The sequence below is a fragment of the Bos taurus genome, chromosome 2 (genome assembly GCF_002263795.3).
Source record: "Bos taurus isolate L1 Dominette 01449 registration number 42190680 breed Hereford chromosome 2, ARS-UCD2.0, whole genome shotgun sequence".
In the NCBI taxonomy this organism is placed as follows: Eukaryota; Metazoa; Chordata; class Mammalia; order Artiodactyla; family Bovidae; genus Bos; species Bos taurus.
This window is the reverse complement of record NC_037329.1, coordinates 110478639-110493722: the sequence shown is the minus strand read 5'-3', so window position 1 is coordinate 110493722 and position 15084 is coordinate 110478639. Positions and strand designations below refer to the sequence as shown.

General features: G+C 49.2%; 1 protein-coding gene across 1 annotated transcript; it reads left to right on the top strand.

Annotated features, from left to right (window-relative positions):
- On the top strand, positions 1-3330 carry RNF228 (ring finger protein 228). The gene has a single exon (XM_059879067.1). The coding sequence runs from the start codon at positions 543-545 to the stop codon at positions 1572-1574; it is 1032 nt and encodes a 343-aa protein (XP_059735050.1). The 5' UTR covers positions 1-542; the 3' UTR covers positions 1575-3330.
- Positions 3331-15084: the final 11754 nt, after the last annotated feature.

Below are 15084 nucleotides of genomic sequence, written 5' to 3'. Positions count from 1 at the left end.
GTGAGGGGAGCGCAGGCTCCGCCAGGGTCGTATCCCCTGACTCCAGAGGATAAATACAGAGCAGCAAGGATGTAGGGGGAGGGGGCGAGCGGGAGAGGAGAAGGAAAAAGGAGGACCACGTTTCCCACTACCCCTCCGAATGTGAGGAGGGCGTTGCACTGGCTTCTGGTCCTTAAGCAGCCGCACCCCAAATTTCATTCCCGCATCGCCCCCCCTCCAACTCCCCACCCGTCCTCAAGACTCAATTCTGACATCCAAAGCAGCCAGGGAAGTCGCTTTGAGAGGTCCAAGGGGGACTGGGCAGAGAGGCTCCCGGGGACTGGGAGGGACCGCGACGCCTGCTCCTCCTCGGGGGAGTCGGGGGGGCGGGGGAGGCGGCCGCCGCTGCGCCCCCGCCCGGCCCAGCCAGCGGTGCCTCCCCCGCCAGGCGACAGCAGCCGGACGGGGGCGGCAGAAGCGCCTCCTCCCCGCCTGGAGCCGAGACGGCTGCGCAGGGGCAGCAAGGCGCCTCACCTTGCCCCCGATGAGGGGCGGATCATGCCATGGCAGCACCGGCGAGCGACCGCGGCGGCGGCGGCTGCGGCGATCGGAACCCAACCAGCAGCCCCGGGAGCTCGACCGGAGCGGGGGGCACCGCGGCGCGAGCCGGGGACGGCGGGGACGCGGGAGCCCGGAGCGCAGCGGTGACGGTCCCCGGCCTCCCTCCGCTCGAGGACTACGAGTGCAAAATCTGCTACAACTACTTCGACGCAGACCGGCGCGCGCCCAAGCTGCTGGCGTGTCTGCACACCTTCTGCCAGGAGTGCCTGAGCCAGCTGCAGCTCCGCGCCGCCGCCGCCGCCACCGCCGTGCCTGAGCGCACGCCGCGCCCGCCACCCTGGCACGGCCCGCCAGGCGCCATCGCCTGCCCCGTGTGTCGCCACCGCACGCCGCTGCCCGACAGCCGCGTGCACGGCCTGCCCAACAACACTAAGCTCGCCGAAGCCTTCCCGCTGGCCCTCCGCGCCGCGCACGACCCGCTGCCCCAGGACCGCCTCCCGCCGCTGCCCGCGCGCCGCCCAGCGCCCACTTCGGCCCCGTCGACCGCCGCGGCCCCGGCCCCGCCGCCGCCGCAGCGGTCCTCAGAGGACGCGGCCGGAGGACCAAGCGCCCGCGCCGGCCTGCGCGCGCCGGGCAACTACGAGAGCTGCCAGAACTGCAAGCGCGCCGCGCTCACCGCCGGCTGCGTGTGCGTTGTCTTCTCCTTCCTCTCCATGGTGGTGCTGCTCTTCACCGGCCTCATCTTCGTCAACCACTACGGCGGCGGCGGCGGCGGCGGCGGCGGAGCCCCCCCGGGGGGCGGGGCGCCCCCTGGTGCAGCCCCGGCAGCCGGCTCGCCCTCGCCCTCGCCCGTGGGGCCCATCTGCCTGTCGGTGGCCAGCATCCTGGCCCTCTTCTCGGTCGTCATCACTTGGATCATCTGCTGGCTCAAGTACCGGCCCGAGGGCGCCGCCTCGGGCTCTGCCGGGGGCGGTGGCGGCCCGAGGGCGCGGGCGGTGGCAGCGGCTAGCGGTGCGCGCAGGAGCGGTACGTAGCGGGGCCGCACGCTTGGCCTCGTTCGTGCACCTCTAGCCCCGCGTGGCCCTAGTGGAGGGGGCCTCTGGTCCCGTGCGATCGAGCTTCTCCGCCCTCTCCCCTTGGACCCCGGACGCGCACCCCTTCGCCACCCGGCCACTGAGGAGCCTCGGTTTTCCGCCTCTCTGGCCTTTACCGTCCACTTCGCGCTGGGCCAGAGAGGGAAACCGAAGAGGCAGGGATGCTGGTGGGGTGTCACATCTCCGTGGACTGTTCAAGGTCAGCCCCCTCCATGCACCGCCCTCATCCTCGCCAGAATGCAAAATCATCCCTCTCCGGAGTGCGAAGATTTGCAAAAAGAGGAGGAAAGAGGAGGAAAGAGGAGTGGGACACCCATCGCCTGGCCTGGAAGCTGGTTTTCTGAATGCCGTGACTTGGGCGTTTCTTTAAGGGTATGGGTGCGCGCGCGCGCAAGCCCGCAGCAGTTGTGAATGGACCTAAGCTGTCCTGAGGAAGAACGAATGAGATGTGAACGTGAGAGAAAGGTCTTCCTGCCCCCTGGAGGTCCTGGAGAGTGAGTGAGCCGGATCGCTGAGAGTGATGTACAACCTTCGGGGGCGTCACGCGTGGGGAGGCTGGAAAGAACAACCGCCCAGCATCTGTGAGCAATTGAGCAGGTGCTCAGCGCGCGTGCGCGCCCTCATCTGCCTCCAGATTATTTCGAGCAGAATGGTGGTGGAGCGCAATGGGCGGTGGATCCTTCTGTTAGTGGCCCGACAAAGTCCAAGAAGTCCCACCTCCTGGAAACTTGTGATCGCTTTATTCTCGGTGTTGCTACCAGGAAGTCATTTCATCTTCTGTAACTGGACTCAGGGAGCTTCAAGAGCCCGTTCTCCCTTCTCTTCTCAAAACTGACTTACTGTTGCCCCCACCTGGAAGATACTGAAAGCTATTCGCGCAGAATAGAAACTGTAGGCTTCCCCTGCCTTTTTTCTTAATTTCATTTTTAAAATAATTTATTTTAGAGTATATAAATCTGGAAATTTTGTGCATTAAAATTTCTGGAAAAGTTGTTTGATAACCAGTAATATTTCTCCTGTACCTCTAGTCCGAATACATTTCGAAATGAGGGGCATACAATAAATGCGTGTTGGTAGTTGATTCAAGATTTTATACTGTGAAATAACTGACTTTCAATTATCTGATAAAAAAGAAAATACTGCCCAAAGACGAAACCGATAAATCAGATACCAAGTCTTTCTTCCTTTGATTACAAATATATATTATTTTGAATGTAGCTGTTTGATATTGTTAGAAATCAATGAAATGTTCACTTCTTATCACATTAGATGAAAAAGAATACATATCTATCCAGTTTTGTAACTAAAAAGATGAATTGGAGTGTATGTTGCAGGTGGATTCGATGCTTTTAAAAAAACACTACAGTTGTTCCAAATGTGTTTTATATGAAAACATTCTTTATTCCATCTTTTGAAGTTTGGAATAAGATAAAGTTTTCATGCCTAAACACCACAGAAGCTACTGAGGGTATGCTGTTATTCCTCATGTATTTATGCAAGCTGTCTGCATGATATCCTGATTATTAACTGAACTTGAATGCTATTCTATTAACTGAACTTGAATGGAGCGTTTGTATCTATCCTAAAGTAATTTACTGGCCATTGATAGTGTGGTATGGCTGCAATTTAGGAATTGCAATATGATGTGTTTTATGTCTGCACTGTCAATAAAAACAAGAAGCATTTCTAGAAAAACCTACTTTCATGAAACTTATTTCATGGGGAAATTGCTCCATGTTATTGGGGCCGCACTTCCTTTTCTGAAATACACATATCCTCAACCAGATTCTAATTTCACATTTTGAATAGGGCTTAGAGAGAGATAATTCACGTGTGGGAATGCACTACAAGGACATTTCATGGAATTACTGGAACTCCTGAAGGCCAAGTGAGATCTGTTGTATTTTAAAGTTTTACCCACCCACTACTATAAAATTCCCCTAAAATGAAACTCTGTTGTCAGATTTTGTTCTCAGTTTCTGTAAAATATTTTCAGGTTCCTAATATGAACAATCACATTCCAGAGGTTGGTTTTAATTTACTTTTACCTCCACCAAGTTACTTGTGCTATTTTAATTTCTATATTCATTTTTATCTTTTATATTTTGTTTGCCTCCAGTGCTGAGATTCTAGCATTCACATATGTTCAGTTGTACAAGTGCAACTACACATATATGTATAGTACGTGCTAGTAACAGAACTTGGCTTTGTGGATGTAACCAAGGGTACATCCACATGTGTGCACGCCCATGTGGTTGCTATTTCATTCCCTCAAATTGACAACCTAGAAGTCTGTCTAAAGTTACTTGGGGACCAGCTTGCTTGAATCTGTGTTCCAGAGAGAAAGGTACAACAATGACATAAACTGAATTACTGCTCATAAATGAGAAAGAGATCTTTGAATTGCTTGAGTCACAATACAAGCCACATTGCACTTCTTTCATAGGTTGTATACATGTAAAGCTGTTATAATGAGAAATATGAAGACTTTAAAACCAAGTAGATACAATTAGGAGCTCAGTACCTGAACATGGAGAGATTGTTTTTTTCTTCGCTAACTTTTTTTGCTTTGTTTTAGTGCTAATTTCTGAGTTCTTTATCAGGAATTGAGTGGCAGGATGAGGTGATCGAAAACATTTTTCCAACTTTAAGTGGTTTTCTGGCATTCAGGTGCCCATCCCCCCTCATTTTGCAGATATAACCTCATCATTTCCATCTCCTTTGGAAAGTCCTGGAATTCCATCACCTTAGAGCATGAATTTAGCAGTAATTGTTGAAGTGACCAAGTAGATGTCTGGAGGACTCCTGTCAAAGTGGAAGACTCCTTTCTTATAAAAATGCAGTAACTCAGTCCTGAGCACATCTCTAGCTATTGAGTATGAACCACCAGTAAAGTCACTGCAAAATGCCAGACCTGGTCTGGGCTGCACACATGCTCAAGAACTTGTGGTTTCCATCGTCCAGGTTCTGCTTACGTTCTGAGACTGTTAGGTAGAATTATCATGATTAGGTAGAATTATCATGAGGCTTCAATAGCATCTAAATTTCAAGTGAAAGAAACTCATCTTGGAGTGATAGATTAAATACTTGGCCTATGAATGTAATATGATTTGGTGAACAGGGTCCACATCCATAAAGAACATCGGTTTGGATTCTAAAAATCAGTAACATCATCAGGAGTTATGAGTTTGAAAACTGGCTTTCTCTTTTCTTGGAAGGACCTTGGCAAGTCATTTAACCTCTTTGAGTCCCAGGCTCTTCATCTACAAAATGGGAACAAAAAGGATCAGCCCTCCTTTCCTTTTGGGATTGATATAAGGCCTTGTATACAAAAGAGGGAATACAGGTGAAAATACTTTGGAAACAATCCCTATGTGGATCTATAGTTTTGCTTCATTCAGGCTTGCAAGGGTCCAATATCACCTCCCCAGAGAAGGGCTTCCCTGGTGGCTCCGCTGGTAAAGAATCCGCCTGCAATGCGGGAGACCTGGGTTCGATCCCTGGGTTGGGAAGTCCACTGAGGAAGGGCCTGGCAACCCACTCCAGTATTCTTGCCTGTAGAATCCCTATGGACAGAGGAGCCTGGTGGGTACAGTCTATGGGGTCACAAAGAGTAGGATACGACTGAGCGACGAAGCACAGCAGCACAGAGAGATCTACCCTCACCACTCTATTCCTAAGGGAATGTCTACTGAAGTTTTCTCTTTTTTCTTAATACTACTATCTGCAGTGGTTGCATTTGTTATATGCTTTATCTCAATCTCCTGTAACCAGAATGGAAACAAGCGGAGAAAACTTGTCTGGTCACTCACTCTATCCACAAAAACCTTAACCAGCTCTAGGTATTTGGTAAGTGACAATTAACTAGTCTGTTGACTTGCCTTAATGGGAAACCCTGTACTAAATGTTAGATGCCTTGGCTCCCTTTACGCACACTGCCACTCAGTAACTCCTGAAACCCTGGGGGACTTAGGTAAACAATTGATTTTCCCAACTTCATCTGGAGTTTTCAAAGGTGAAAAAATATACCCCCAAAGCATCTTGAGTTTTGATAAAAATCAGTTCACGCACAATGAAACTCTAATTGCAATATAGTCAGTGAAAGTAGACACTGAAGAAACTAAAAGACATTTGGCTTCCATTTCCAATCATTTTCTGCACTGCAAGATTTCAAGATGTGATGCCTTTTGGCTTCCTTCTTTATAAGCATGTCTGAACCATCCACTCCAAAGCCAGCAGCACCTACATGTTTGGGATAAGTTTACATTGCAGTGAAATTTCCTCACAACATTTATGTTAAGATCTATCAAATTTCTCATTATTTGTTACCCCCTGTGTTATTAATTCTTCAGTCTTTGCCACTTTACATAAATTATCCTTCATAGACTGGCTAAATGTATAATCTCAGTAGCTGAGTAATCCCCCATTAGTCTGTGATCCAACTCATCCTCTTTAATCACTTAATTCCCGTTAGCTAATATTTGTATTTTAAAGTTCTGTTATGATACAAAGACAATTATGTTCATGCCTTCAGCATTGAACTGCATCCTTGTTAAAGGTAAATTGCATACTTCTTTCTTTGAAATAATATGTTTTTATTATATATGTTATAGTGTGAGTTTGTCTGCAGAATAGTATTTGCTACAGTAAATATTTCTGAAATGAGTATTAGAAATGACTGCAGTCAGATCTTAGTTCTGAGTTATGTGAATAAAGAAATCATGAGATATTTTATCTATCTTTTGCTAGATTTCTTCTCATTGTTCATTTAAGGAAAGCTTTGTAATACATACCCTTAGCATTGTTTCTATCCATCAATTATACCTGAGGCGAGAGGCAAATTTTTTTCTGTCATAAATTCACTATCATTCTTGAAATATATTCAGGGAAATGAGAGTGTTTAATGTTCAATTTCCAAGAATATTCCTAGGAGCTCAGGAAGAATGTGCACACTTCCCTTAGAAGAAATTGTCTTTGCATGTAAAATTGGATTATCTTTGGTTTAGAAATACCAGATCTCCACAGGGTGGAAGAAGGGAAATGCTGATGTGGGAAGAAAGAGCGTAGAGAAGATGTGCAAAAAAGTTCTCCTAACCCCTAATATTACAAACACACATTCCAAAATAAACGGGAGTGAAAGCATTTAATCTTTGCAAGAACAGAACACTTTTATTTCAGCAATTATTATCTCAAGAACCATGGTCTGGTTGTATTTGAATGACTCAGCTATCTCTGACCACAATGATGAAACTCCTTATCATATGGAAAGGATACTTTGATAGGATTTATATGTCTAGTGTGCGTGTATTTAAAAGTAGTTTGCAGTCAAACTTGAGAGGTAGAGAACCATTGCACCTGACTTGCAGCTTGGGGGAAGGATTAACTTCAAGTTGTGAAGTAGATAGTTTTTGTGCGGAAGAAACTTGGGAACTGAACTCTGCAAGAAGATTTGTCCCTAGAGCCAATTTCTTATTAAATTCACACACAACAAACTTATTTCCTGATTGGAGCCTTAGCAGAGGTTCTTGGCTCTGGCCGCAGGTTAGAATTACCTAAAGCGCTTAAGAAAAAAAAAAAAAAAAGCGAAAGCACCAGTCCCACCCCCAGAGACGTTTCTTTAATTGGTCTGGGAGTAGGGATGGGGGTAGGGAGGGGAGGCGCATCAGTATTTTTAAAAGGCGCCGCAGGTGATTCTACTGGGCAGCGAGATTTGAAAGCCATTAGACTTCACAACGTTTTTTATTGAAATGCGACGTTCTCCCTAATCTCACTTTAATGAACGAAAGGCCGCCACGTTTCTTAGAAACTGGGAGATTGTGGACAAATGCTTGGATTTTTGGAAGTGGCCATAATTTGAATAACTATTTGATTGCTGCTCTACTTTCTGACATTCTGTGTCTCTATCGCTTTCTCTCTCTACACACACACACACTCACACACTTGTGTTGACTTTGTCTTCCCAGGAAAGTTAGGTAAATATTTGCAGCCCAATTTGGCTCGCTTTGTGGTCTTTCCTAATGTGGTGGGGATGAAAGCTGCGCCTCCCCAAGGCTTTTCCGTGGGCTCCCCTCGGCCCCTCAAAATAAGTGTGTGCTTTTCCAAATCCCGCGAGTCATCAAAATTCGGTGACAACGTGGGGATTTGAGGGCGGATTATGTGGATAACCAGGAAAAGTCTAGAGGTTAAATTAACAAAACCTGGCCGGTTGACAGCTCTGGGTGTCATCGACCATGACAGCTGAGGGCGAAGCCGCTGGTCGCCGACAGGTGTGGACCTGCGAGCAGATCCAGCTCAGAGTCCTGTTTAAAAATATTTGCTAGAAGAGTTACATTTTTTTTTTTACACTTCCGAGTAGCCGATCAGCGTGCAAATTAATTCCACGCTCTGGGACCCAGGTGTAAAGGGATTTGTGCTGAGACTCGGCGGCTGGCGGGCGGTGGAAGGCGGGGGGATTACCTTGATTTCTCCCCCTTTGAACGCGGACGCCGAAGATGGTTCTTGGCTGAGCTCACGGACTCTCGGGCGGAAAGCGGTGGCTCACCCCTCCGCGGGAACCCGGGGCCGGGGCAGCCACCGCGACAAGTTCCGGGGAGGCTCCTGGGCGGGTGGGATGGCGTCTGCCTCCTGGGGCCGGCCTGTGCCCGCACCCGCGCAGCCTCGGGTGAAGAAGAGAACTCGAGACCGCCCGGGGCAACGGGCTGGTCCCAGCACAACTGGGATGACACAAACGTGATCTCTTTGCAGCCCCCGACCCCAATCCCCAGCCCAGCAACCCCTACACTGGCGATCCCGAAGGACAGGCGCGGGCCCGGGTGAAGCAGAAGGCACAACAACGCTGTCGCCAACCCACTGGTAGACCGTGCGGGAAGCCGCTGGCGCGGTATCCTGTCAACCTAGCCACTCAGTAAAGAGACTTACAGGCTTGTTTGTTTTGCCTTTGTATGGAAACTGGTCTTCCTTCAGCCCTTACTTTCCGGATTTTGTGACGCCCGGATTTCAGAGTCAGATCGGGTGGCGTCGTTACCATTCTTGGATGTCCACCGGCCCCTCCCAGCGCCCGTCCCAAAGTCCTGCATTCGCATCTATTCCTAAAAATAACAGAGAAGCCAAAAACCCGCTCCAGCCTCCCGCCGTCTTTCCCATTTCCCCCGCGGCTTTCGCAATCCCCACCACCACCACGTTGTTCCCGCGCGGGTCAGCGGGACGTGGACACCAACGGATGGAGACTTGGAAGTACCTTTGGTGTGTTCGATTTCCTTTTGGAAATTCCTCGCGGTTCCCCGCACCGGCGTTGCCCGCATCCTACGCGAGGTTCACTACCCGGCTAGGTGCCTATGAGGACTTCTAGAAGCCCGGCCCACGACACGTTCCACATAGAGCGCTGATCCGCGAGAGGCACGAAGATTTGGATTCCTTCTGCAAACATGCATCGGCTGCCTGCCACGTGTCCTCCAACCCGAATTAGAAGTGGCTTAATGATGTTAAGCGTCTCTGGTTCTTCTCCACCTGGGAAGACAGAGTTATAAACTCTGGGAGTAAGAAAAAAAAGGATTGTTTAAAATAAGCAAAAAATTTAAAGTGGGATTATATTACTGGAAGCGTTTTAAAAGGGAACTGAAATGGAGTAGATTTCCAAATTATTTTCAATCGAGATAAGATAGATCAGTGCCTCCCAGAGGCATTAAAGGTAACTTGTTGAAATTTATTTACAGAACAGGGCAAACAGTGAGAGGTAAAGTATTTGGCCAACTCCCCGATCCCATCCCTTTGGAGGTCTGATTGGAGAGTTAGAAACTTGTTGGGCTTCTGATTGAACAGGAGTGACAACACCACATTGTCTGTGGTTTAAATCCTAGTTTTGTTGCTTGCTAGCTGTGTGACCTCGGAGAAGGCAATGGCACCCCACTCCAGTACTCTTGCCTGGAAAATCCCATAGACAGAGGAGCCTGGTAGGCTGCAGTCCATGGGGTGGTGAAGAGTCGGACACGACTGAACGACTTCACTTTCACTTTTCACTTGCATGCATTGGAGAAGGAAATGGCAACCCACTTCAGTGTTCTTGCCTGGAGAATCCCAGGGACGGGGGAGCCTAGTAGGCTGCAGTCTATGGGGTCCCACAGAGTCGGACATGACTGAAGCGACTTAGCAGCAGCAGCAGCAGCAGCTGTGTGACCTAGAGCAAGTTAAGTAAACTCGCTGGTCCTCTTTGTTCTCATTTTAACTGGATACAATCTAGTGGTTTTAAACAGTAAGTAAATTCGTCTTTGCAAAGGGCTGAAGATGCCAGTACTTATGAAATGCTCAATACATATATGCTATTACTCCTAGATAGTATTATATTACTATTACATCATTATAAATGAACATGTGCGAGAATTATTTAGTGCTATTGTCACTGCACAATTTCCCTTGTTCTCCCAAGATAGTTTATTCGAGATGGGGAACCCAAGCCTCGGGACCAAGGAGTTGTAAGGCTTTCTGAGCACTTGTTCTCCCAACCCCAGGACACCAGGCATGTTCTGAGAAGTCTTCTGGAAAGTGTGGTCTGATTCCTGGAAGGTAGACTGTGACAGGTGATGGAGAAATGGCTTAGTCACCACCTGTGGTGGTGGCGAGAGAATGATGGCATCAGAACAGCCTGATGCAGGACTTCTCTGGTGGTCCAGAGGTTGAGGATCTGTGCTTCCACTGCAGGGGATTCAGGTTCGGTGTCTGGTCAGGTAAGATCCTGCATGCTGTGCAGTGTAAAAGATAAGCCTCATCTCCCTACTTTGGTACTTTTGGGCAGAGGAGCCTGACGGGCTGTGATTCACGGGGTCACAAGAGTCAGACATGACTTAGCAACTAAATCACCCTTAAAAGGATTTGGTCCAAGTGTTGATTTTATGCATCCTTTCTCCTACCAACCTGCACTTGTATAATGCGTGAGCTGGCAAAGTCCAATCTCTATTTCTCCTTGTCTTTTTTTTTTTTTTTAACACAAATGAGTTATAAAACCATGGGAGCAGACTAAATGACATATCCTTAAGTCAATACTATAAGGATGTGTGTGCTGTGTCTGGCACATAGAAGGATCATCACTTTTGTATTTTTCTTCCTAATATCCTTTTCTTCCTCACAACCCTCTGTATCCTGTTGTCCCCTAGTCTACAACTATCCCTCCTATCATGTGTTTTGGAACAGTGAAATGGGGATTCAGGTCACTTTTCCCAGCACAAATGTATCCTTCAAATCAGAAACAGTCATTCTGTGCTGTCTCCTATGAGCCCACCTTGACTAATGTCAATTAGAACTTTCAAAATCAGAAATATCTTATCATGTTTCTTCAGTATTTTGTCATTTTCTCTCCCTCTCCCCTTTTCAATCTTAAAGCAATTCTCTTCTCTTCCAGGACTTTTCAATTTCTTCTCTTTTGTCTGTCTCTGAGAACTTCGATTTTCAGGGTCTTTTCCTGTTTTTTGAGCTCAGAGATCTTTGATTTCCCCTCCCAGAGTGACTTGCCAATCCCTCAAAAGTTCACATGCCCCCAGGATCTAGCTCCCACTCCCCTGGTCATCCTGCCCAATGAAACCACACTGTTTGCTCTTCTGATACTGCGGCTTCCTCATTAATCAGAGGAGAAGAGTGCACTGCACACCTCCCCTACTTGGAAACATGACCTTGCTCTGAGGGACATGTGATGATCCTTTCTATTACAAGGATGACTCTTAGGATCTCATTACACAGGGCAGCAACCCAGGCTGTCTGAGAACCTCCTCAGCCTGCTGTGGAGATAGAAAACAGATCTGAGATGCCCCAGGAATTCCCTTTCCACATGGGCCTTCTTACCTCTGCTGCAGGTTCACGCTGTTTCTGTTTTTCTCCCCTATCAGATCAGTTCAGTGGCTCAGTCGTGTCCGACTCTTTGGGACCCCATTGACTGCAGCACGCCAGGCCTCCCTGTCCATCGCCAACTCCCAGAGTTTCCTCAAACTCATGTCCATTGAGTCGGTGATGCCATCCAGCCATCTCATCCTCTGTCGTCCCCTTCTCCTCCTGCCTTCAATCTTTCCCAGCATCGGGGCTTTTCAAATGAGTCAGTTCTTCACCTCAGGTGGCCAAAGTATTGATTGGAGTTTCAGCTTCAGCATCAGTCCTTCCAATGAATATTCAGGATTGATTTCCTTTAGGAGGGAGAGTTCTCCCCTATCAAGTAGCTCCAAAATTGAGTAGGACTTTGCTTTATCAATCGTTTTCTGACAAGTAAGAACTGCTCCTTTTTGTTGAGCAGTATGTCCACTACTGTTCTGAGAAAACCATGGCCCTCTTTCAGACCCCCACAGAGTGCTACCTGCTGTTGCCTCTACTGCATCTGCTGGTTCCCTTGATCCCAGACCTTCACAGGGGCAGTGGTGGCTCAGTCGCTAAGTTGTGTCCAACTCTTCTGACAACATAGACTGTAGCTTTCCGGGTTCCTTTATCCATGGAATTCTCCTGGCAAGAATACTGGAATGGGTTACCATGTCCTTCTCCAGGGGATCTTCCTGACCCAGAGATCAAACCCCATTCTCTTACATTGCAGGAGGATTCTTTACCGACTGAGCTACCAACCCTTTCTATTAATAATGTACGAAGCCCTGTGAAGACATTCTCTCCTATATGGTCCTGCTGGTTTTTTCCCATTTACCTCACAAGGCTGGGGAAAGATGACTGGTTTGCTAAGGTCTTGGGATCCTCCTCCGGAGTCCTTTCTCTCCCTTTCTACTCCGAATGGTAGCAAATGTGGGAATCATTCAGGAGGAACATGCATACTTGCCATGTGAAGCAGGGCATGTGTAGTCTGCCCAACTCTCTCCAGCCTGCAGGGAATTTTCTCCTAGTTAGGGAGCAGGAATGACAGGTCCAGATGACTGGAGGGACCTGGACACCAAGACACCTGGACATCTGGGTCCCCATTTTCTTTCAAATAAAAATTCAATTTTTGGACCATGGACATCGAGAAGAAGACGCTCAAGCTCATGCTGGATTTTAGAGCCAGGGACACCTGGAAGAGAGGCGACAGGGAAATCTCAATCTCCTGACCCACAACAGTGACATCTACCTTACTCTCAGAGGTGGGGTGAGGGATGGCTCCAAGGAAAGCTCCCTTTGTTGGTGGCAAGATTCAGTCCCCCAGTCACTCCTTCAGTAGTTGGAATGAAGTGTCTTCGGAAAGAGGACAGTGGGAAACATCTGGAGTGACTTGCAGCCCCCAAAGTTTCCTCTTTCTAGGTCAGATCCCCGGCCCCTAGTTCTCCAGGACGTCAGAACGCCCCGCCCACTGGCAATAGTAGCTCCTTAAGCTGTTGTCCATCTACTGGGTTTTTTCTTTTTTCTTTTTTTTTTTTCATCTACTGGGTTTTTTCACCTTCACCCTTTCCTTCCTTTAGCAATCACTCCTTCCAACCCTAGTTCTCTGCAGAAACCTACCTCTACTGAGCCTGCTCAAAATTACTCTGTTGAAATAGCAATGCGGCAACCCCATCTCACCCCAGGGTTGCATACCCCTTCTCCGTGCAAGTCCTCTGAGTTTCTTCAGAGCTGAGCTGCAAACTTACAGTCAATCTCCTGACAAGTTGCATCTATTTATTTATTTTTTGGTTATTTTCTGGGACTTCGGCTCTGCCAGGATGAGGACTCTCGTTTGTTTTCATCACAAGGTTAGCCCTAGCTTTTGGAACTGCACATAGTAGAAGCTCAGTAAGTATGTGTGTAATAAACGAAAAGCTCTGGGGCGGCTCTGGGAACTCAGCCAGAGGACAAGCCAACCATTCAGTGCGTAGAGTAAGATAATCAAAACTGCCCCAGGGAAAGGCTTCAAAGGCCAGACTTGCAAGTGTCTCAGGGCCTGGGGGTGACCAGTGGGTAAAGGAACCCCACATTTAATGAAAAACTTTTTGGAGGGGGGAATGAATGATTAAGACAGTGTGGGACCTGGAGTGTGCACCCGCACATTTAATGAAAATTTTTTCAGAAGAGGGAAGGAATGATTGAGAGACTGTGGGACACGGAGTGTACCCAGCCTCCGCACAGAGGAAGCAGCAGGAAAGAAGGAGATGATGCATTCAGAGGGTGCAGCTTAAGCCAGGAGGGCAGTGCTCGCCAGCCACCGCATCCTGCACTTCTTGGCCTGGCCAGTGCGGCCCAAAGCAGGATAGCATGTTCCCCTTCTCCTCAGGCCTTCACGTCCCCAGGGCGCAGGCCACGGCTTGGTAGCTTTGGGCACCGTAATCATGAGAAAAGCTGGGATTACGTGGAGAGGCATTCGGCCTCCTGGGGAAGCTCCAAAAAGCCCGCTGGCCTTGGACGCTGAAGGATGCAAGGGTGGATGGACCAGTCCTTTAGGGCATAGTATGCTGAGTGCCCAACCCCCACGCCAGATTTGAGGTTGCAAAAACCAAGAGAGGCAGCTAAGAGTGCACCCTACATTCCCTGAGGTCGGATCTTCACTGTTCCAGCCCAGAGAGGCAACGAAGAGGGCTTGCGTAGCACCCACCTCACCTGCTATGGCCCTGGAAATAATTACCCTATTAGATTTGTGCCCTGAATTGGCCCCCTCCCCTTTAATCAGGCAGAATCTCTTTAAGGGGCTCCAGTAGAAGAATCTCATCCCTGATGGTGCAGGTTCAAAGCGCAGAGAGGATGGGACCTGCTTAGCGTGGTGTTGGAGGGGTGAGAGTGGGGGTGAGAGGAGCTCAGACCAAGAGACCGGTCCTGACCAGGTTGAGGGGGGTGGTCTACAGACATCCTATCCCAGGACTCTTTCCTGAGTGAGCCCAAGGGTCTCTGCCCTCAGAGGACAGAGTGCTGTAGGGCTGCCCGGAAGGAACCTGAATTTGGCGACCCCCATCTCCAGCCAGCTTTCCCACAAGGGACCCGGAGGCTTGGAGTTTTCCTGATTTCTCAGCCAAGAAGTAGAGCCTCCTCTCCACCCCCACCCCCTCCTATGCAAAGCAAGCGTTCTCTTGCACCACCACCCCCCCTCCCCCGCCCCGCAACTGGGGGAGTTGGCCTCCTGGAAGCCTTCTAGGGTCTTCCCGCCACGCCCTCCAGGGCAGCTCTCTCGGGGAGTGGGTACGTCCTTGGGGCCACTGGACTGGGTTTTCTGCTTTTCATCCCTGTCCCTTCACCCAGGAGTAAATAAACCCCCACCCCACTCCTGGAACACGGCTCAGCCAGTATTCGGGGCTCCGCAGAAATGGATTTTAGCTGCTCCTGGAAGCATCCGATGGAAGACAAGGGCGGGGAGCTGTGTGGGGAGGCGGCGGCCAGAAGAACCCGGGGCCGGGCGATGTGTTTGAATGAGTCTGCTTGTGAGTTTGTGTGTATGTAAACGAACGAGTGCCCAGATGCGGGAGGGACGGAAGCGGGGGACGTCGGGGCTCTGTCGGGGCTCCAGGAACCCGGCGCGCAGCCGGCTCTGGGCTCTGGG

What these genes read in the sequence shown, in the direction of transcription:
- RNF228 (XM_059879067.1), top strand. Translation starts at nt 543, where the DNA reads ATGGCAGCACCGGCGAGCGACCGCGGCGGCGGCGGCTGCGGCGATCGG.